This window comes from Protopterus annectens, chromosome 13.part0, assembly GCF_019279795.1.
Source record: "Protopterus annectens isolate FY-2018-M chromosome 13.part0, PAN1.0, whole genome shotgun sequence".
NCBI lineage: Eukaryota > Metazoa > Chordata > Ceratodontiformes > Protopteridae > Protopterus > Protopterus annectens.
In genome coordinates, this window is record NC_056747.1 from 174,951,827 (window position 1) to 174,975,017 (window position 23,191).

The 23,191-nt window shown below is 42.2% G+C and overlaps 1 protein-coding gene across 2 annotated transcripts in view; it reads right to left on the reverse strand.

Moving 5' to 3' along the window:
• The window catches only part of PEX11G (peroxisomal biogenesis factor 11 gamma), a 141,242-nt gene that overhangs the window by 83,458 nt on the left and 34,593 nt on the right, over positions 1-23,191 (reverse strand). For both annotated transcript variants that reach the window (XM_044090752.1, XM_044090751.1), the window contains 2 exons: positions 18,537-18,725; positions 4,731-4,909 (listed from right to left, as the gene is read on the reverse strand). In XM_044090752.1, coding sequence (XP_043946687.1) covers positions 4,731-4,909; positions 18,537-18,698 — 341 coding nt within the window. In that variant the 5' untranslated portion in view covers positions 18,699-18,725. The remainder of the gene's footprint in view (positions 1-4,730; positions 4,910-18,536; positions 18,726-23,191) is intronic.

The following is a 23,191-nucleotide window of genomic DNA, read 5'->3' on the forward strand; positions in this document are numbered from 1 at the left end:
TTTTGTTCATAATACTGTGAATATTCAGATTGATTATTAGTAGGTTAGTGGGTTTACATTTAAATGGTGGGTTGGGGTTGCATGTGTTATTTGAGTTGGTCTGGGCCAGGGTTGGGGTGAATATCACCACCTAGTAGTAACTGGTCTACTATATTAGTAATAGTTTTGAGGTATAGCATATTAGGGTGTGGAATCTGAGATTTGGTTGTTTTCTGGATTGTTGGCCATAAGAAATAGGCAAGGAGAATTGAATGAAGGTTTGGGTATGGATGGTTGGGGGTGGTATTATAAGTCTGGGGGGGGGGGGCTAACAGTGGTAAGGGCTATGGGAGTGGTGCAGCGGTCGCCTATGTTGGTGAGAGCCAAGTCCAGTATGTTGTCTCCCCTTGTGTGGGATAAGACCAGCTAATCTAGTGCATTAGAACTGATGAAGTCAAAAAATCGTTGGGTGAGTGCATTGGTGCAGGAATAGTTCACCCAGTCTATGGTGGGGTAGTTGAAGTCACCAAGGATCAGGGTGTTAGGGGGTACCTTGATGGAGTCAAGTAGGTCCAGGTAGGAGGTGTGGATGTCCTGAGACATGGAGGGGGCTATAGCTGGCTATTTAATATTTGTTTACTGGGAAAGTCCAACTTGGAACAAAGCCATTTTTCAGTCGAGGCCAAGGGGGAAACACTCCAGATGCATGTCTTTGAATTGTGGGAGAAAACCGGAGCACTCAGAGGAAACCCACACGAACGCAGGGAGGACATGCAGACTCTGCACAGAAGGCACCCCAGCCGAGAATCAAACCAGAGAACCTCTTGCTGTAAGGCGACAATGCTACCACTGCACCGTCCTTGAAATAAAGAAGGTGACACTATCAGTCTGATGACTATTACAAGTTCTAGCCAATAACCAGAGGTCAGAATCAAACCCTGCATGTTGTATTCCTGAGTTTAAGACCTTAACCATTATGCCAAACCTCCTTCACCCTATAACTTGGATGGGTGTCTTGCCAACTGTCAGTTGCACCTGGAGTTATTCCAGTGTGTCATGTTGGTAAACCAGTCTGGAGGTGTGCCTGTCCTTAATGAATATAGAAACTTCACCACCCTTAGTCTTTCCAACCTCATTTTGGGGTCGGAACGTGTGGAATGAGGTATAGCCTGGTAAGGCAGGGGTACTCTCTACAGCCCTGAACCAAGTTTCTGTGACTGCACAGACATCAGCATCTTCCAGTGTGAGGAGAGCCTCCAGGGAGTTCATTTTCAGATGAAGGCTCCTAACATTGAGCAGCATGACCTTCAATTTGCTTTTTAACAGATCTTTTATGTTGGATGATTTGTCTTTGGGACATGGCCTAAAAAAGGCACAGTGGGGGATGCAAGAGCTTTGGCCAAGATCCGGAATCCCAGGGGTGACAGGTGGAGGCCATCTCTGGCAAAGCATCGTGGCCTGTCAACCATGTCATCCCAGACAGATACTGGATCCCCTTAGAAAGACAACAGAAACTAAGCCAATTGTTGAAGTCAGTGCTTGACCCGACCCAGTTTGGCTTTGTTAAATAGAGATCCTGCCTCTTGAACTTGGTGGACTTCTTTGAGACAGTCACCAAAGCCCTGGATGAAGGCAAATCCTTGCATATGACCTACCTATACCTGGCCAAGGCCTTTGACAGTATTCCCCAGCGAGGCATCATTGATAAACTCACCCAGCTGGAGATCAACACATATATTGTCATTGTTGGGTGGGTTGCAAACTGGCTCACCGATAGAACACACACAGTCAAAATAGGTGACTCTACCTCCACCAGCAGACCTGTAACCAGTGGTGTTCCACAGTGATCTGTGCTGGGGCCTCTGTTGTTTGGAATCTACTTCTTGGATGTACAGGCTAAAACAAAAGGCCTATGACTGGCAAAGTTTGCTGATGACTGCAAACTAGATGCAGTCATCGAGTCTCCAAATGATGTCAACATCCTACAAGAGGGACTTACACAGACAATTGACTGGTGCCAAAGTCATCAGCTAAAACTCAATGAAAAAATGCATTATCATCCCCTTTGGCAAGGGCAAGGTCCCTGCAGATTACCACATTAATAACAACACCCTAAGCACACATTCAGTAGTGAGAGATTTGTACACACAGGTTGACAGCAACCTTTCCTTTGAACAACACATCTCCACAGTGGTAAGAAAGGCTTTCTACTTCACCCACCTCCTATGTAAGGGCATTGCATCCAGAACAAAAGAGGTTATAACCCCCTTGTACTCCTCCCTCATCAGGCCAATAACAGCGTACAATGCTACCTTTGGTATGTACTTTACAAGGCACCTGCAGCAACTGAAAAGACCTCAAAGTTGTTTTACAAAGAAAATTCAGGATCTTCAGCACGTCATAAGTTGACAAACTGAAATCACTGTCACTATACTCTGTATCTTACAGACTACTCAGAGGTGATACTGCCTTGCATATAAAGCAACCTCAGATCCTGCTGTAGTGGAAATGCTGCACATTCATAAATCAAATGGTATAAGATGCACTCACTCTAGGGAACTCAACCTAGTATGTGACGTCAGCAGGACTTGTTGGAGAGACAGATATGTTTCACAGAGGTTATGTCTCCTCTGGAACAAACTTCCAATTCAGGTGACGCAAAGATCCTCTCTGACCATATTTAAGCATAATTTAGATGAATGGATGGGAAACCAAAAATTTACCCAGGGAGTTTCACCTGTATCCATCTTGGATAGGGGCAGTAGTTGTTGACTTAGTTCCACTTAATACCTTGATATTCTTGGGAACAGGGGTTGTTCTTGGCTAGGCTTGTAAGGACTCTATGGCCATTGGCCTTGTAACCTCCTATGAACTACAGAGAAGGTCCTGGAATTAAAATAATGCAGATTTGGAGTATACTTCTAAAATATTTTTTCCTTACTAATTTACTTTTATTTTGTTGGACTGTAGAGTCTGACTGGGTGGGTATACATCATTTGATTGAATGCTTATTGGACTGAATCACAAATGGTCAAACTTATTTGGCTGAAAACTCATTTGACTGTATCCCAACTGACAGAAAATTGTAGAAGTTAACAGACAGTATGTGATGGCGTCATTTTTACTAAATGAGTTATTACGGAAATGAGTCTAAAAAAGTATGTGTGGATTGGCAATGGGCACCATCATGTAATAACCCCCAATCTGTAGATATCTGTGTTTGTCTACCAATACTGACTGAGTGTGGTGTTTCTTCTTTTCTCCATGGCTGTGCGACCATGAAGTTAGTATATACAAGTAAGGGGTGCAGGGGAGTTTACCTTTGCAAAAACAATTTTTTTACAGTATACTTGTTGTGCAGCATGTTTTCTGTCAGTTGTGATTTAGTGAAATCAGTTTTCAGTCAGTTATGTTTAGTGATTTAATCAAATGAGTATTTGATCAAATGGCAATGATTCAACTGGGCAGAGCCCACCTTCAGCTAAGGCCATGGAAGAAAAGTTCCACTGTTAACAAAAACAGATATGAACAATACCTACAATTCTAAGAAGTTACAATAATCAATTAGGCATATATAACAAAAGAACAGACAATGGTATATGAAGGAAATGCTCCTAAAATGCTAATTTATACATTTGTGGTTGTGGCTGAGAGGTGCAACTAATGTACACACAAATGGAAAAGACCTAAACTTTAATAGAATAATAATGTTTTACATATTAATAGTTGTATTTACATACTGTACTTGTACGAGAATGATATTAAACAGCATTGAGATGGAGAAATTACAGGAATGAATACAGCAGGAAGGGCCTGTGTCTGTGAGGATACTGATACAGATGTGAATGTGAGGATACGGATACAGATGTGAAAGAGTAGGAGAATCGGACACAAGTGTGCAGGATGCCTGAATGGAAATATGGCAAGAAGAATGAAGTAAGGAGGAGGAGAAGATGAGGAGATGTAGGGAGGAAGCTTAAAAGTAGGAACACGGAGGAAAGAAGTGAGAGTGAATAGATAAAGGGGTGACTGGATGAGAAATGGAGCAGCCAATGACAAACGGGGTCAGAAGTAAGAAATACAGCAATGAAATAGTGGATATTAATGTTCAGCAGTACAGCAAAGGTAACTATATAGATAAGAAAAGGATGAGGAGTGTGAAAGCACTTCCATTAAATCTGCTTAACTGGCAGAGAGGTAAGGTGTCCCTCTGTGACTCTGGTTCAACAACAACGTTAGGGTGCAGAAAAGCTGTTCAGGGTGTGAAGAATTCAGATGCTAAATGTCAGTTTTCCAACCCACAGAAACTGTAGGATTTTTCACTGGATACCTACTTATCAGTGACAACCAGGAGTAAATTATTTAGCCCAGACAATGGTTTGTGGCAGATACATTAGAGAACATAATGCAGGAGTTTACAATCTCCTGTGACATTATTGAAAGTCAAAACATGGAAAACAGGACACAGGGCAATTAAAAAGATCACCCTGAAAGGATTACTACTTAAGAAGACAAATGCTGACTTGCATGCAATGGGCCTTAACTATATCACCTCCTCCTCCCAGTTACCCTGTGGAGAGTGATCTGTGGCAGTAACATGAGACCAAGGACAACAACTTCCATGGTCGTAACATGAGATCAAGGACAACAACTTGGTACCTTCATACGAGTCCTAAAAGAATAAGCAATGCCAGTTCAGAAAGTGAGGCAGCTGTTAAAACCATCAGTGGGAAAAATCTGCATGACATTACCGTAAAATTCCTAGAAGCAGTGAAATGCCCCACAATGCTGTGCTGTACAGCCACCACTTGTCAGACTTTGTGTGGATAACTTGTGCATCGGCAGCCCAGGCAATGTGCTCACATGGATAGTACAACTGATCAGCGACATTAGTAAGAATGGATAGACACCTCATGGCATGGTCTTCTTCCTTCAGGTGAACAAACCAACAAAAAAAATGTCAAAAGAAGTTCTGCTACCATTTCTCATTTAGTGCCACCTCTACTAATTTAGATAAATGATAACATATTTTTTTTTTGTTTTGCTTTCTGTGGACTAAGCCATTAATATTCTTCAAATATAACAGAAATCAACCACATGTACATAGACCAGTTCACATGACTGCATTCAAACAACATCACCACTCTGGTATTTCCTTGAGTCCTGTGAAATTAATTTAAACATTTTATACCAGCAGATTCCAGCTTCACAAGATGATCACTTTATTTTATTTATTTTTTATTTAACAGAAACCAATGAGATAAGAGAATACAGTGTGCTTCTTGCCTGCAGCCTTCCCAAGCACTGACAGTGCCATAAACTGCAGCATATGAATTTCCTATAGCAGGCTGCACACCATCTGTTTTTTTTTAATAAACTCCTGGGACTTGTCACACTGCTTTGGCTACAAAAAATGTAAAACTGAATTCCCAAAAACCTATGGCTTAATGTCAAAGTATGCAGCTGCTTTTGGCTTAGGTTTTTAATACACTGGGTGCAGTGGTCACGCACTGAATTCAGGAAACCATGCTATATACCCTTCTGATGTAGGAGCCTTGTTAATAGTGAGACCTAAGTCATCATACACAGACAGCAACTAATACAGAACAGCATCAGCCCTAAGTGTGCTACAGCTTTTAAAGCCTTTCAAAGACATAAAACACTTTGTGCTGATACATTTTTTTCAGCTAACCATGTTATAAAGAATTATGATCATGTCACTGATGATAACTTCAGTTTGTTGTGTTCTCAAATTATTTCAAGATTCATCTCTAAAGGTTTGCTTTCAAGAAGAATTTTTTGGAATTCAATCTTTCATGTATGTAGTAAGATAGTCATGGCTGATGACGTGATTATGATCCTCTGTATTTACTGTCACAAGCATCAGTCTTCTAAGCAATCAACAAAACAATGCACACTTGAGATGTCAGCTCTGCATGCATGAAAACAGGAGCTCCATGACTCCAGACAAGTACATGCTGCTGGGGAGGCAATTAGGGCAGAGTGCGGCTGCACTGTACAGACACCAGCAATATTTTTTACTGCAGCACTGCCCACTTTACAATACATAACATTGCGGCTAACTAACAACAGGACACAATTAGCCTAATCAGACTGCCCTTTAAATGGAGTTAACATTCTACCTCATCCCCATCCCTTCCTTTTCTTCACCTGCTCTGTGTCCTCTTCAATGTGCCTGTGGATTCCCTCACCCCACCCCCATTCTGGAAATCCATTCAATGGGTCCCCAACCCCGTCACAGTAAACACATTCACAGCACCAGGGAATAGACAGTCCTTAAAACCTGATATTCACATCCCCTAAAATACCATCCGTCCTTCCTGATTAAGATAACTTCTTCAAATCTCGGGATGATTTTGCACATACATATCTTGATTTTTTGTGGTTTATGCTCCCTAGTCAGAATGGTCCAGATCATACAGTCTCTGGCAAAGACCCTACCCCTCTCTATGAACCTTTTTGTTGGCTTTTGTCTGGATTCCTGCCATCAACCTGCAATCCCTCTTCTTGTATGGCCTTCAGAATGGCACACTGTACTCAGGACGTGGCCTGACCTAGGTAAGATGCAATGGCAACATTACTTCTTATAGCTTCATAGGTAGGTACTAGGCTATCGGCCCGAGGGCCCAAGTAAGCCTAGCCAACAAGGTTCCCTGGCTTATGCCACCCAAGAAAGTTATTTTCCTGCGCCACTGTTGAGCAGAGACATAGAAGTGATCCCCGGGGTGTATTTCCTATTTCCCATCCACTCATCAAGATTTTTCTTGAAGAGTGCTAATGAAGAACTTTGCTTGACATAGATGGATAGTCTGTTCCAGAGTATGGGAAATCTATGTGACAGGAATCTATCCCTCCAGCATGTCCTGTTTATTGTGGTGACAAGGTTTAGGTCCCTAGACTGTGTAGCTTGGAGGGATTGGGATTTCTTTAGGTGTAGCATGTCCAACAGCTCTGGGTTTGACATAGCTTTATATGTTAGGCAGAGATCACCTTGGAGTAGGCGATATGCTGAGTAAAGCTGGAGTTCTTTGAGATGGTCAGTGTAGGGCATCTGAGGCCAGTAATCCTCATTGTGAGGTACTTCTGTAGCCTTTCCAACTGCTGCAGATGTCTTGTGAGGTACATTCCAAAAGGGGCGTTGTACTCTATAATGGGTCTAATGAGTGTCGAGTAGAGGGGAACAATGACCTCTTTTTTCCTGGATGAGAACCCTTTTATGATGAGGTGTGCCACGTAGAAGGACTTCCAGACTACTGTGGCGATGTGACTATCAAAGGACAGACTACTGTCCACTTGGGTCCCAAGTTCTCTTATCACACATTCGGCGTTAAGTAGACTGCTGTCTATGTAGTAGTTCATGGGTACAGAGGTTTTACCAAAGGGGGTGAGAATGCACTTTTTGGCACTGAGCTTGAGGCCATGGCTCTGACACCAGGCATCTGTCTCAGCGAAGCCCTTCTGTAGGATTTCCACATCATTTGGGGACTCGACTATGGTTCCTAGTTTGCAGTCATCTGCGAACTTCGTTAGCCAGAGGCCTTCTGTGTTAGCCTGTACTTCAGAGAAGTAGATACCAAACAGGAGAGGTCCCAGGACTGAACCCTGTGGTACTCCACTTGTCACTGGTTTGAGGTCAGATTTGGAGTGCGCAACTTTTACAGTGTGGGTTCTGTCAGTGAGCCAGTTGGCAACTCCATCTTCTGACAAAGGGATTTTCTTTCCTTGGGGATACACCCCAAGCATTCAGTTTGCTACTGCCACTACCCCTCCTCTGTTCTTCTGGTGACCCCATCCAGGTGTAATCAGGACCCCACATCATTTTCTTGCTTTGGTGTGATCATTACTACTTTTGCCACCTGATACTTTACGTACCTTGGATTTTGTGTCATTTGTGTGTCCGCAATAAATCTTTTTAAACGGAGGAAAAAGTGCACTTATTGGGATCGTCTTCACATCCTTTCGTATTTTTCAACTTGTCTGACGTGAACTTCAGCTGCCGCCTTTCTGCTCCTAAACGGAGGCTTCCCAAATTTTTCTTCAGACTCTTTCTCCTTTCTCTATCACTGCACCTATCTCTGTGTCATCACAAAGGGACTGATTCTGTTCAGTACTACCTTAGGTAAGTCTAAAACCAACACACTGACCCCGGCCTGTCCTCTGTGTATTCCTCTATTTGCCTTCCTTACTGAGACATTATTACTATTCCTCTATCCACAACTGTTTGTGTCCCATCCTTCAAAAAGGAAATAATCTATTTCCTCAATCTTCTCCTATACCCACTGTTGCAGTTTTTTTTTTTTAGCTACCTGTGTGGGACCTTGTTAAAGGCCTGGGATGGAGAGAGCACATCTATTAGTATTTCCCCTTCAAGCTCTCCAACACTGATTAAATGACATCTCCCTCTGGCCTTGAATTTATGGTGGTTGCCATGGATTGTCATAAGGAGGGCAGAGAAAGGTCTTGGCACAAGGTCAGGCATCATCTTGTTAAGATTTAGCAGTGCCGGGATGAAGTAAGCTAAGATTTTGGAGAGAGCTCATGGAAGACAGGGAAAAGCAGAGGTACTGAATAATTGCAAAACAAGACTGAGCAGAAAGTACATGCTATGGGGGAGGGAATTAGGGCAGAGTGGGGCTGCACTGTACAGACACCAGGCTACATAAGGAGATGGTTGATAGGGGAACTGGATACCTACCTACAAAGTTAAAGCACAGAAAGCAAATGAGCTGCCGTCCATGGTCATCACTGATAATTATTCTGGCCTTGCGTAGTCTGGCTTTTGAAAATTAACCTTGTCATCAGAAAAAATGAGGAAAAGAACAAAAGACATAATTTGGTCATGGGTGAACTACAGCATCCCTGGCCTGACCGTCTGGAGAAGGTACTATGGAACAGAACTTGGGAAAGCTACAAATGGTTGGAGAGGCAAACAGGTCACATACTGGAAAGTACCAAAGGTGGCACATTTTCTTGGCCAGTTTTGAGTGGTTCTTTGGCACCTACTTCCTAACCAACATCATCTGAATGGGTTAAAATGTCAGGCAAGGGTAAAGGCAGAGCTAAGTGTGTGGGGGGCGGTGGGCAGGGTATATCCCAGCAATAATCTCTCCACTGATCATTCCCCATGCAGGGACATGGAGTGAGAATCCTCAACTCCCTCCTATGAGAGACATCCAGGCATGCAGTCAAGACTAACTAGTTATTTCTGGTCACAGAGAAGCAGCGCAGTCTTATCTGGCTACTAATGAATTCACCACCTCAGAAATTAGCATTGCTCCCAGACAACGTCTCAATAGAACTGGCCTATCCATGGTCATTCCTTCATGGTATGAAATAATGGTTAGGATTGACTCCTCCCTTGTTTGTTCATGTACCAGACTACAGCTATGTAATCTGACTGGACAAAGTGATCCCCTTTGGGGAAGGAGCTCTAAAAGTCTATGAAGGACAGAAAAACTGCCCTTATCTCAAGGATGTTCATAGGTGTGTACTAGGCTAATGGCCCTGGAGCCTTTACAAGCCTAGCCCATAGAAGTGCCCTGGCATTGTGCCACCTGACGTTACTTCCCAGTGCCTCTATCAAGTACAGCCAATGGAGTGATCCCCGGGGTTTATATTACCCAACCACTCATCAAGATTTCTCTTGAAGATGGTCAGTGAGGTGCTCTTCTTGACATGTATGGGAAGTCTGTTCCATAGCATGGTCAGTCTCTGGGTGAGGAACCTGTCCCTCCAGCATGTTCTGTTGATTGTGGTAATGAGGTTGAGGTCTCTGGAGCATGTGGTGCAGAGGGATTGGGATTTATTTAGATGTGGTATTTCTAAATGAGCTGGGTCAGACATGACTTTGTAAGAAAAGGAGAGATCACCTCTAAGTAGGCGATATGAGACAGAGAATAGCTGGAGTCTTTTGAGTCTGTCCATGTAGGACATGTGTTTAATGCTTATGATCCTCTTCGTGAAGTACTTCTGTGGCTTCTCCAGCTGTTGCAGGTGTCTAGTGAGGTACATGCCAAATGGGGCATTATACTCGATAACTGGTCTAATGACAGAAGAGTAGAGAGAGACAATGACCTCTTTCTTCCTGGATGCAAAGCCCTTGGTAATGAGATGTGCTACATAGAAGGACTTTCTGACCACAGTGGCAATGTGGTGGTTGAAGGAGAGGTTGCTGTCAACCTGCATCCCCAGATCTCTTATAACACCTTCAGTGTTTAGTGGGCTCCCATCGATGTGGTAATTAGTGGGAACTGAGTTTTTACCAAAGGGGATGATGATGCATTTTTTGGCATTAAGCTTAAGACCATGGTTTAACACCAGTCATTGGTCTAGTGAGGCCTTTCTGTAGGATGTCTGCATCACTTGGGGAGTTAATAATGCTTCCCAGCTTACAGTCATCTCCGAACTTGGTCAGCCAGTGTCCCTTTGTGTTGGCCTGCACTGCTGAGAAGTAGATGCTGAACAGGAGAGGACCCTGGACTGATCCCTGTGGGACTCCACTCGTGACTGGTTGGCAGTCTGAGAGTCCGCTACTTTCACACTGTGTTCTATCTGTGAGCCAATTTGCAACCCACCTAAAGATATAGGGGTTGATACCTAGTTTGGAGAGTTTATCAATAATTTCCAAGTGAGGAATGGTATCAAGGGCCTTGGCCAGATCGAGGTAGGCTGTATGCACTGCCTTACCTTCATCTACAGCCCTGTTGATGGACTCAAAGGAGTCAACCAGGTTGAGCAGGCATGATCTCCGTTTCACTAAGCCAAGTTGCGTGGGGTCTAGAGTTTGGAGATTTCCTATATCTTTGTTAATCAGGTCCATATTGATGATGCACTCCATAGCTTTACATATCAGACTTCTCAGGCTAATGGGGTGATAATTACCAGGGTCTGCAGTCACTCCTCCTTTTTGGAGAGGGATGACTGTAGCAGTGCACCATTCAGTAGGGACAAAACCTGAGGTGAGGCTGTGACTGAACAGGACACACAGATGTGGTGCCAGTTCACTTTGTAGTTCACTGTTTACACAGCCAGGGATATTATTCAGTCACATGGAAGCTGTATTCTTGGCCTTGGACAATGCAGTTTTAACCTGTGCTACAGTAATGCTGGGTGCCTGGTATTCTTCCAGTATTGTGATTGGTCCTTAAGGGGGAGGTGTAAAGTTGGCACTGAATCTATCGGCCAGTATGTTGGCTAGGTATAGGAGGTAACATTGTGCAGTATCTCAGAGCAAATCTGGGTATTGCTGTGGAGGTTCTTGATACAGCTATAGAAGGTTTTGTGATTGTTTTTAGTGTCTGCCGCAATTCTGCCTTCATAGCTGACTTTAGAGGATTTGATGAGGGATCTCAACTTTTTGTTGAGGCTAATAAGGGAGTTTTTCCAGTCTTGGGACTTCACGTTTTTCTGCAACAGTTTCTTCCTTTTGTTGTAGAGCTTATTAATGGCAGGGGACCACCAGATTGGCTTCTTTCTTTTTTTTTTTTTTTTTTTTTTTGGAGAAGAGCATCTTGATTCTGTTGGGTATGGCTAGCTCCATGCATTTGTCTACATGTTCATACAGTGGATTGGTGCATGATATGGCAGTCATGCAGCTATTTTCCATTGGCATAGGTGCTGTGAAGTTAGCCACCTCTGTTTTTAGTAGTTCAAAGTCAGCTTTGGTGAAGTTTTTCAAGGTGGTTACCTTTGTGGGGGGTGTGGGAGAGCTGTAGCTTTCCACGTTGATTACTTTATGGTCGGATGTGACCAGGGAGGAATTGACTATTGGTGTAGAGCAACGGTCACCCATGTTAGTAATAACCAGGTCAAGGATGTTGCTTCCTCTACTTGGGGTCAGAATGAGCTGGTCCAGGGCGCTGAAATTGATGAATTCCAGGAAGCGTTGGGCCAATGTATTGGTGCTTGAGTAGTTTTCCCATTTGATGGAGGGGTAGTTGAAGTCTCCTAGAAGAGTGTTGGATTGGTCTTTGATAGATTCTAGAGTGCTTAGGAACATGGAGTGAGAGTCTAGGGACATGGTTGGGGAGACCTATAGCAGGCTATGACCTGATCGCCGTCTTACCCAGTGTTAGTTGTACCTGAAGTATCTCAGATCTGTTATGCTGGGCTACTAGTCTGGTTAACAGGATAGTGAAACTTCTAAGGAGTTTAGGTCCCTAGACTGTCTATCTACCTGTTATAATGCCCTTCATCTACCCTATGGGAGAGGAACTGGTGGTACTAACCTGATGAATCAAAAATTGAAAGGGATTGACGTTCGAAATATTTAGCTACCAGGCTAGATTATAGTAACATGTCCTGGAGATCCAAATGATGTGCAGAAGGGAGACCACCAGACAAGTCTACTGAAGGATTGTCATGAGAAGTATGGCATGATGCACCAATGAAGGTCAATGCTTTTACAAATCCTAGAGCCCTGAGGCATAATGCATGGCTAAGACACTGCAACTTGTCTTAGGGCAAAAAGCCACAACAAATCCTTACAGTAAAGAAACATCAAATGAATATCTTTTCAGGAGAAGGTGAGACTTTGTGAGGTTTGCTATGACTATGCCAGCAGCTTCAGACAATACTTCCTCTAAATGAATGAGATCATCCTCTGATGGAATTGCAAGTAGCCAGTTGTTCAGACAGGTAAAAACCGTCCATCTCTGCAACCTGAGATAAACTGTTACTACAGACATCCATCTGGTGAATACCTTAGTGATCTAACTGATTGTGACTTGCCCTTACCTGAAAGCACAGAAACCACTTTGATTCCTTGTTGACCCTTATGTGGAAAAAGCCATCTTGGAGGTGCAAAAGCACATCTAATCTCCTGCAGAGACATGGAAGGGTGGACTACATTATGACCATGCAAAGATTCCTTAGGGAATAAAGAAATTTTACTTCATGGAGATCCAGAATGGACCACTATTTTTTTAAGAATTAAAATGAATCTAGAATGATATTCTTGTTCATTCTGGTGCAAAGGAACCACCCAGATGCTGCTTTTAAGAATCTTTAGTACCTCCTCCCTTCCCACTATTTTCTGACTGGGTGGGGCATCAGGTAAGGGTAAGACAGGATTCAAGGTGGTGTAAAAATAGTGAAAGAATGTACTCTATAACAAAATCCTCCTTCATTGTATGGATATGGGGGGATAACATTCGCCCTAACTCTATCCTGTGAAGAACATTTAGGCAAGGAATCAGGACTACTGTGCTCCACACTGATTGCATCGTCTTGAAGTTGCCAGGGACCCTCTATACTGGTCCCATGACCTTGCCAGGGAATACTCTGAGGTGCCTGCTTCCTTGATCGGGGATACTTTGAGGTTCCTGCTTCCTTGCAGGGGGGGGGAGCTTTCAGGTGTCTGCTTACTTATGTCACCTCCTGTTGTTATGGCTGCAGGTAACCCTGAAACCACATCTGGTATTTGCTCCTCTGCTTTACAGTAAAGGAAATTTAACATTCACAAACATCATGGTCTGCTGTTTTATTTAGGTCTTACACAGGTCCATTTACTTCTGGACCAAAAAGAAGGGAACTTCTGAAAGGGCAGCATATAACGATCACCTTGGTGTCTTCAACAAACTGTGTCATATGCAGTCATATGTGCCGTGCCACTCAATGGCTACAATATATCCTGCTGTTATACCAGCTCCTTCCATAGTTTTACAGTTGATGTGGAACACAATGTTTCTGACACCTGAGGAAGTAAGCCTGTGCATTCAATTTTCTCTTTTAAGGGGGCCGTAATGCAACTTTTCCCTAGCACTAAGTAATTTATCTGTCATACTATATAGCATGTCCGCAACATAGTTCAACATACCCAGGAATAATGTTGAAAGACCTGAACACACACAGCCTAAATCTGTCTAAAGCCCAGGAATTTTGTCTGGGGAATGGACAACTGTGCTCTGCAATAAGAACTCTGTAGAGGATCACTAATGATATGTTAATACCTGGTGTCTCTGCCCAAACTGAACATTCCTGTGAATGGCAAAATATCTTGTCTTTTTATGGCATCCTGCATGATGTCTACAAGAAAAATAACCCACCCAGAAGGACTGGGGAGAAAGGCATCAAACCTTCAGATGTTTCCTTTCGTAAGAACAGACTGGTTTATAAGGCATCAAACCTTCAGATGTTTCCTTTCGTAAGAACAGACTGGTTTATAAGGCATCAAACCTTCAGATGTTTCCTTTCGTAAGAACAGACTGGTTTATAAGGCATCAAACCTTCAGATGTTTCCTTTCGTAAGAACAGACTGGTTTATAAGGCATCAAACCTTCAGATGTTTCCTTTCGTAAGAACAGACTGGTTTATAAGGCATCAAACCTTCAGATGTTTCCTTTCGTAAGAACAGACTGGTTTATAAGGCATCAAACCTTCAGATGTTTCCTTTCGTAAGAACAGACTGGTTTATAAGGCATCAAACCTTCAGATGTTTCCTTCGTAAGAACAGACTGGTTTATAAGGCATCAAACCTTCAGATGTTTCCTTTCGTAAGAACAGACTGGTTTATAAGGCATCAAACCTTCAGATGTTTCCTTACGTAAGAACAGACTGGTTTATAAGGCATCAAACCTTCAGATGTTTCCTTCGTAAGAACAGACTGGTTTATAAGGCATCAAACCTTCAGATGTTTCCCTTCGTAAGAACAGACTGGTTTATAAGGCATCAAACCTTCAGATGTTTCCTTTCGTAAGAACAGACTGGTTTATAAGGCATCAAACCTTCAGATGTTTCCTTTCGTAAGAACAGACTGGTTTATAAGGCATCAAACCTTCAGATGTTTCCTTTCGTAAGAACAGACTGGTTTATAAGGCATCAAACCTTCAGATGTTTCCTTTCGTAAGAACAGACTGGTTTATAAGGCATCAAACCTTCAGATGTTTCCTTCGTAAGAACAGACTGGTTTATAAGGCATCAAACCTTCAGATGTTTCCTTTCGTAAGAACAGACTGGTTTATAAGGCATCAAACCTTCAGATGTTTCCTTTCGTAAGAACAGACTGGTTTATAAGGCATCAAACCTTCAGATGTTTCCTTTCGTAAGGACAGACTGGTTTATAAGGCATCAAACCTTCAGATGTTTCCCTTCGTAAGAACAGACTGGTTTATAAGGCATCAAACCTTCAGATGTTTCCTTTCGTAAGAACAGACTGGTTTATAAGGCATCAAACCTTCAGATGTTTCCTTTCGTAAGAACAGACTGGTTTATAAGGCATCAAACCTTCAGATGTTTCCTTGCGTAAGAACAGACTGGTTCATAAGGCATCAAACCTTCAGATGTTTCCCTTCGTAAGAACAGACTGGTTTATAAGGCATCAAACCTTCAGATGTTTCCTTTCGTAAGAACAGACTGGTTTATAAGGCATCAAACCTTCAGATGTTTCCTTTCGTAAGAACAGACTGGTTTATAAGGCATCAAACCTTCAGATGTTTCCTTTCGTAAGGACAGACTGGTTTATTGAGCCAGTCCCTTCGTTACCACATCAAATGCAGAAATCCCTCAAATTTAGCATCGCTGGGTAGGGGAAGTAATGGGTCTAACCTCTTATCGCCTATATTTTCTGCCAGTATATTTACTCTGGATCTAAATATTTACTTTTGCAATTTACTTCTTGGGCATCTCTGGAGGGGGCTGAGACTTAAAGGACTTTTGCACCCACTCTGGAACTGTAACAGATAGAGAAAACTTTAACTGAACCGGGGGGGGGGGTGAGAACTGAAGGCTGGGTATTCAAGCTTGGCAAAGAAGGACTGAAGCAGAAAAGGGAGGTTTAAGGAGTGTTGCATTATAGGAAAAAGGCAACAGATGAACTAGCTCTTTTGGCCTAAGAGACTCAAACCCTAACTGTGGCCAAGGTGACCTAAATTGGATAAGTGGTTCGATTGCCTGATAGAGCTGGTAGGAGATTATGGGTGTGCCTGTACTGGATTGGGGGGGGGGGTGGTGACACCTGTGCACAGCCTCAGTCCCTTAGAAGAGGTTAGATGATGCAAATGTTATGGTCTGGCGCTGGGTATTAGGCTCAGCTCACCAAGCCACAACCTGTTGGTGGCCTTTAACATGGGTGTGGGAAACCATACACTCACATGGAGAAGGCATTGTGGCTCTCTGTAGTGATGTAGACTTACACACTCCCTATACAGCAGTGGGATTAGGCTATTACAAATGCCTTCATTGGCAGGACACCAAAGTGGCCATAAATTACCCTAATGGCTGTCTAAATGAGAGTCTGCTATGGAAATCTCTCATCTTGATCTTGGGTGAATTCTCAGGTTAAGGAATGAAAAAGTTAATGTCCAGTTGGTTAAGAGGTTTGATGCTTGACAGGTACGGGGGCAAATATCACCAGATGGAGCCATGGAATCTGATTACATTTGAGCTGCTGGGGCCTGAAAAGCCAGTGCAGGGAGTGTTGGGCATGAAATGCTGCAGTTAGAGTTGCCTACACTCGAAATGCTGGCAGAGATACTAGCACTTGAAAGGTAGGCACCATGAACCTAAAGCTGTAAAGGGTGGCATTGGAAGAGGTACCTAAGAAGTCATCTAATCCATTCATACCTTGAAACTGAGACTGGTAGTACCAAAACTGAGAATATCAACATTTAGTACATTAATGTTGGTATGATTAAAATCTGGGGTGGGGGTTGGCATACCAGTTAACATGTTCAGTTTACAGACATAAGGTACAGGGTTTGATTCTCACCTTTGTAAAGTGTGGCCCCCTGGGTTCATTAGCCTAGTAATCACTTATGAACCTAGAAGGAAATAATGCAGGGAATCTGCAGTGCCCTGAAATACTGGAGACATGGGTAGCAGTTTAAAAATAAGACTGGGCTTCCAGAGAACACTGGCCAGCAAATGACAGTCAGTTGGCAGAACATTGGAAGTTGTAAAAATTGAATGTGGCTAACAGGTCAGCAACTAACTCCAGGGGAACTTGAGGCCATAGATTTAATTACAATTTTGTGGGAGTTTTTCTAATTTGGCTGTTCACATGTTTTGTAAGTAAACTGAGGCAAGAATGGCCTTGAGAAGGAGAAACTCTTTGTTACTGGGGACTCAATGGCAGAAGAGTTATATCTGGTCTACTTATGGGAAACCCTCCCCCTTCAAATTTGTTAACACAACCTTTTCTAAACATATGAAACTTTTTTTAAGGCAACTATCAGCAGAAGAGCAAGAAAAAGGATAAGGCCAGCAATGTTTTTTTTAAAGCAGGGAGCATCTTTCACTAATGAAAATTCTAAAGAGCTTTTCTGTTTCAGTGTTTAAAACCAATAAACTATTAAATGTGACACAAACAGGACACATACAGCTGTTATTTTGAAGACTAAGACAATAAAGGCATTAATGTGCTCAAAAGCAGAACAGACCTGCCACAGAAACATTTTGAAAAAGCAGAGTGGCTACCACACGCTAAAGAAATGATGGACCCATACAGAAAGGAAACAAATGGCTAATTTTTTTGCCAAGAGGTAAGGAAGCAACAGGGAAACACCACAATGAAAACACAGAAAGAAAAGGAAAGGAATATGGTATTTACTCTTAGCCATAAGAATTTTTAGAGGAAACAAGCTATTTACCTCTATGAGTGAACCTTAGGTGGTGCAAAAATAAATGAAGAGGGCTGGTAGGACTGTGCATAATGAGAGGAGGAGGGCCCACGTGTGTTGTGTTTTTGCGGGAGAAACTTTTATCTGATAAATAGTCCAAAAAATTGTGGCATTAGCCTAACAAACTACCAGAGAAGGACCCTTTTTTATCAGATCATATATTATTTTCTTTAGCATCTCTTCATAAGACTTTTGGTGCAGAACCTGAACCATTGTTTGCAGCCCTTTCTAAAACATTTCACTAAATCTACAGACTAACTAAAATCAAGTCTTCAGAATACCTTGTACATTCTTTTGTCACTGTTAACCGTGACAGCTTTCCTGGTTTCTACTGTTACCAACTTGTCCTAACAAGTATAACACTATTCCCTCAGTGCTCCTTACAGATCTCTCATATAGTGAGCTCATTTTACGTCGGCAGCTATGATCACCAGAGGGCCCTTTCCACTTCTGCTACAACACTCCCTGCAAATGAGTATTCTTTATCAGTGTATGTTTTCCCAGTTGCATTTTTCTTCACTGAACTTAAGCTTTCATGTAGCTGAATAAATTAAACTCATCAGCATCTTACTATAAATATGATTTGACTATCTCTTCCTGTTTTAAAATCGCTCTTCCTGTTTTGAAGAACATATACTAAATAGGCAGTTTACAACTTTACAACATGGGATGAGGCATCGACAGGAAGTACTCCACATCCACTCATCGACAGGGTCAGCCAGCATGTACAAACACGGAATACATGGCAGGTCAAATTTGCTATTATCCATTTGCATCAGGATGGATGCCAGTCAAAGTCATGACAACAGTTTGCATGCTGTTGTGTACACTGCTTAAAGAACGACTACAGACAGTTTGCAAAAACTGATGCTTACAAAGAAGTTACCTATAACTACAGAGGTGTATGGCTGTCTCACTTACCTGTGCGCCCAGACCATATTGCTTGGAGTAGGCAAACATTGAGAGGTCATCGAACAGTCGCAGGACAGTTCTACAGTGGCTCAGCTGTGAGGAAATCTCCAAGAAACTTTTCCCAATCTCTGCCTTCTGATCCCCCTTCTGAATCAAGAGTCCCCCAACCATCTGGCAACCATAACACAAAGTTCTTACCTAATAAGAGAAGTTTTGTGGTAAACATTCAGGAAGATGCATACAGGTGGTACACATTGTAACATCAATGAATACATTCACTGCAAAAACATAATAAAGGGTAACATTAAAAACAGCAGTTCACATTACTATCCCCCTAGAAAATAAGCTGTTTTAGTTCTGTTACTGTTAACCTTATGCTAACATTTTTCTTAAGAAATGCTGGATTGTTTGTGTAAGAAAAACAAATTGCAAAATGCAGCAATTTTCTTATCAAGTCACATTTTCCAGAAGTTTAGAGCACTGTCCAATGTTACCCTGGCATAGAGTGGTTGACGGTTGCCACTTCTACAGGTAGGTAGTCAGGTGGATGCCTTCATGACAGGATTTAAAAAAAAGATATCACTTGCTAAATACTAATATTTTACCAAGTTGGCTAATCTTCTCTGAAAGGTTGTTTTCTCCTGGGCTCAGCTAAGCCAGGAAGGATATTTGGTGCCATCTAATGGCTTTTTTAGGTTAAACAAGATTTGATTCACACAGGCGAAAATTTCCCTGTCATTTTGACTAGAAAGCCTGTTCATCAAATCGTGCTGCCCCATGTGACAAGGAAAGTTACTTTTCCAATGTGCCTGCCTCCTCTGTATTAATGTTTTATACCTTTTTGTATGTGTGAACCTGTTTAGGTGCCCTAAAAGTGGACTAACTTGACTCTCAGTATGTTTCCTCCCTGTAAATGGTGCAATCCTTAGCTTCTGCCTGCCCCAGGTTTATATCCATTCCGTTTCTCCATATCTTCCTTCACTCTTGGCATGTCAATTACTTGCCCCTCTGTGTGTGGCTCTGCCACCACCACCAGGCAACTAGATAACTGCTCACTGTACTTTTCTTTTATAGGTTACTCCCTAGGCTCCCACACCTGAACAATCCAAGAAGTTCAGCAAATGCTAAAAATTATTAAATCTCAAATCATACATATGAAATGAGGCAGCATACTGACAAATGTCTACCTTACAAAGTGTTTCAACCCAAAATTGGCTGCTTCAGTCTTTCACGGTTGTTAACCTTGTAACATACACAGGTTTTTCAGACTCTATACACTAGTACTGACATTATATTAATCATTAAATTTGTGAAGTGAGGCAACGTGGTGCGACTGTCTGTGCTAGGTCTACTTCTCAAGTTCCATTGAGGAAGCGTTACAAATTTTTAGCGCCCTGTTACATTCGGAATGAGCAGCCATTCTCTTCTGTTTAGTGCCCCTAGGCTGTTCGTACAGTGAGAAGGTAGATTTCAGTAGGAGTTACACCTCGAATCACAGCTGGATTACCCCACCCTCGGGATTTGTGCTGGCCCATACTCAATAAGGAAAACAATGTACGTTTGCTGAGCCTCTGTGCTGCATACGTGAGGAACAATACAGGCTATAAGACGGCTTAGTGTGCAGTCCTATCCTCCTGTCCTGAGCCATGTCTACAACAGTTAAGCAGTATACAGATGAGGAATCTCTGCTGAAAGACTGACACATTTACTTTGTTGATTTTAACCACACCAATACACAGCACATTATTTGATTCGATTATTGTGCAGTCTATCCAGCACAAGCAACACTGCAGACTGTAGCAGTATCGCTGATATGCAGTACAGTGTGACTGCTCTTCTGCAGTTTGCTACTGATTTGTGCTGTACACTCTAAGCGATTAAAGCCTTTGCCTGTGTAAGCTGCTGATTCTTGGACAGAGGTAGAAGGGCGGAAGTACTGACATAATATCCATGCTCCATGTTTGTCCACTAAAGGGGAGTGTTCACACAGCTTAGTCATAGCTGAAAATGGCTCTCAGTACTAGTGAAATTTCTCAGCAACAGCTTGCCCCCCCCCTTCCATGTTGTAAATGCCCCTCTTACACAGGATGTCCCTCACTCCTTTGTTGACACTTCTAAAGACAGGAGATTGTGGTTGCCTTTCTGACATCAATACCTACTGACTAGTGAAGATACATTTTTCAAACAGACTCACAGTTCTACAGTTATTTATTTTAAATCTGGCAAAAAAAAAAAAAAAAGAAGCAGAACACATTTATCTGATGCTATCTGCTATGCTAGCATTTTAGTTTGAACAAATCTGTACTACACTGCGAAGATTTGTCTATCCATCTTTTAATCATACACATGTTCAATGAGTCTTACAAGCCCATCTTACTAGGGCAAGCAGTCTTTCTGTAGCCTGCTTACATCTTTTGGGTGGTAGTCTGACCATTAATTACTTTATTTATTTATTTTTTTCTGTATGTGTAAGCCTGGTTGTGTCTATAACAGTTTACATGTGATACATATGTACGAAGTATGCATTGAATAGGTTTGCTTTCATGGTATATATGCATAGCAATCACTGTGGAAAAAGGTTCTAAAAGTTGTTACCATTTGTCTGCAATGGGTCTTAATACTACCCAATAAAACTTGCTAAGCTTAATGTAACAAAGGTGCAAGCAGCTAAACTGCCATGTATCCATAGTGATTCGCAAAGCTTTCTGAGATGGCTTTAGCAAAAGAAATAAAAGTTGGACATCCATGTTAGCACCTTTTGTTTTGGCAATAGAAAAATCTATTTGACATACATGCCTGCTGCAGATACTTTCCTTAGCTAGCATACTCAGAAGAAAAATACAGGTAGGTTGATACTCTGGTTTAGACTGCTTTGTGGCCACTCGAGTTATGAAAGAGGGATTAGCTCTACAAGAAATTCTGTCTGAATAAAAGTACAAATATGGCCGTTAACTGAAAGATCATAAATCCTAGAGAGAGACTCCTGACTAAGGTCACTACTACCACAAAGAGCATTTTCCCACACAGGTATTTTAGGTCCTCAAAAGAGGGGGGGGGTTCTTATAGAAGCACATTAAGCTTCTCGAATGCGAACTATAACTTGCATGGTGGTATCAAGCCCCATATGGCAGGAAGAAGAATGATTCCCCTTAAAAATGGCTCTAACACCTTCAGTATTTCAAAAACAGTCTAGCTTTAAATGAAAAAGGAATATGTCCCATCAAATCAACATTTCCAAAGCCTGAAAGTGTCATTTATAATACTGTATGACAGGATATTCTGTCCTGCAGAATTAATTGGTTTTGATCATGTGATTGTGTGGTGAATACTTAACTCATATAACCTTTATGTATTTTTAGTTTTGCTGAAGTTCGCATAATAAACTGAATGAAAGAGCATAAGAACAATAAATTGATGGTCTTGCACTTTGTGTATCTACTGGCCTTCCCCTCTGGATTCTTGACCTACAGAAACCCCAACTCTACAGGTGTGACTCACAGTAGAATTGCAAATCAACTAGCAACTGAGGTTAGAATAAAAAAAAATATCAGAAGGAAATGGAACAGGAGCAAAAAAGGGACCAAAGCCTTTACTTATTATCTAAGCAGACTATCTGTACGTTTGTAAGCAGAAGCTTCTGTAAGGAGGGGGTTTGTATTATTCAACTGGAAGGACAGGGATTACCAACAATTAGCAGACCTGAATAAGCAAAGTCAGGAGTCTGAGGGAGTACATATCTGGGGAAGGGTTGCTGGAAATGTGTATTAAAAAGGCTTTGCTAGGGCAAAGGCATAAGGACTCTACAGAAGGTAAAGGTGAAGCTGGTGAAACCATATCTTTTCAGGCCAATAAGGAGCTATGAGAAGAGCTCTGACCTTATGGAGTCTGGCTTTGGAATGAACCTCATCATGAAAGGAAGTGGGAAAAAAGTGCAGAGGAGTTCAGGGGCCATCTGTGGACAATGGGGTCCTGGGGTCACTCTCCTGAGGAATTACAGAGAAGAAATTGGTGCATTTCACAACGGCTGAAGACATGATCAGGTCACACTGAGGCTTGCCCCATAAAATGAATGGTCTACAAGTCACAGACAGGCTGAGTAAGTACTTGCAGGGTATTAATGAACAGTGACTCAGTCCAAGAGAATTCACCTCCTCCAAAATGTGACTGGATAGCCCACTGCCAGAATCTTATAGCTTCTTAGCATAAGGGTAACAACAGATCCCACCTTTCCTGGTGATATACTATACCACTGCCATGTTTTCTGAGCATATGGGAATCACCTAGTGAGGGAAAGAGTCCTAAAAGTCAGCAAAGGTGAGAAGGACAGACAGCCTCTCCACTTAAGTGAACACTGAACTCCTGTGCCAACGAGATGTGGTGTCTGGACTCTTAACACAACCAGACAGCCTGAACCATCTGCCCACTGTAGTGTTTCCCACCCTACAGCATACACATCTACACCTAAGACAACCAAATGTGGTGTCTGCATTCTGATACAATTAGATACCTTGAATCATCCGCCCACTGTAGTTGTCACCCATCATACTGCAAACACATCTATTGTGGTTTATACCTGCAGAGATGGATTTTCTGCAGATGGAAATTTTGATTTGATAGTACAGGAGTTCTAAATCCATTGCAGGACTTTCATATGTAACCTGACT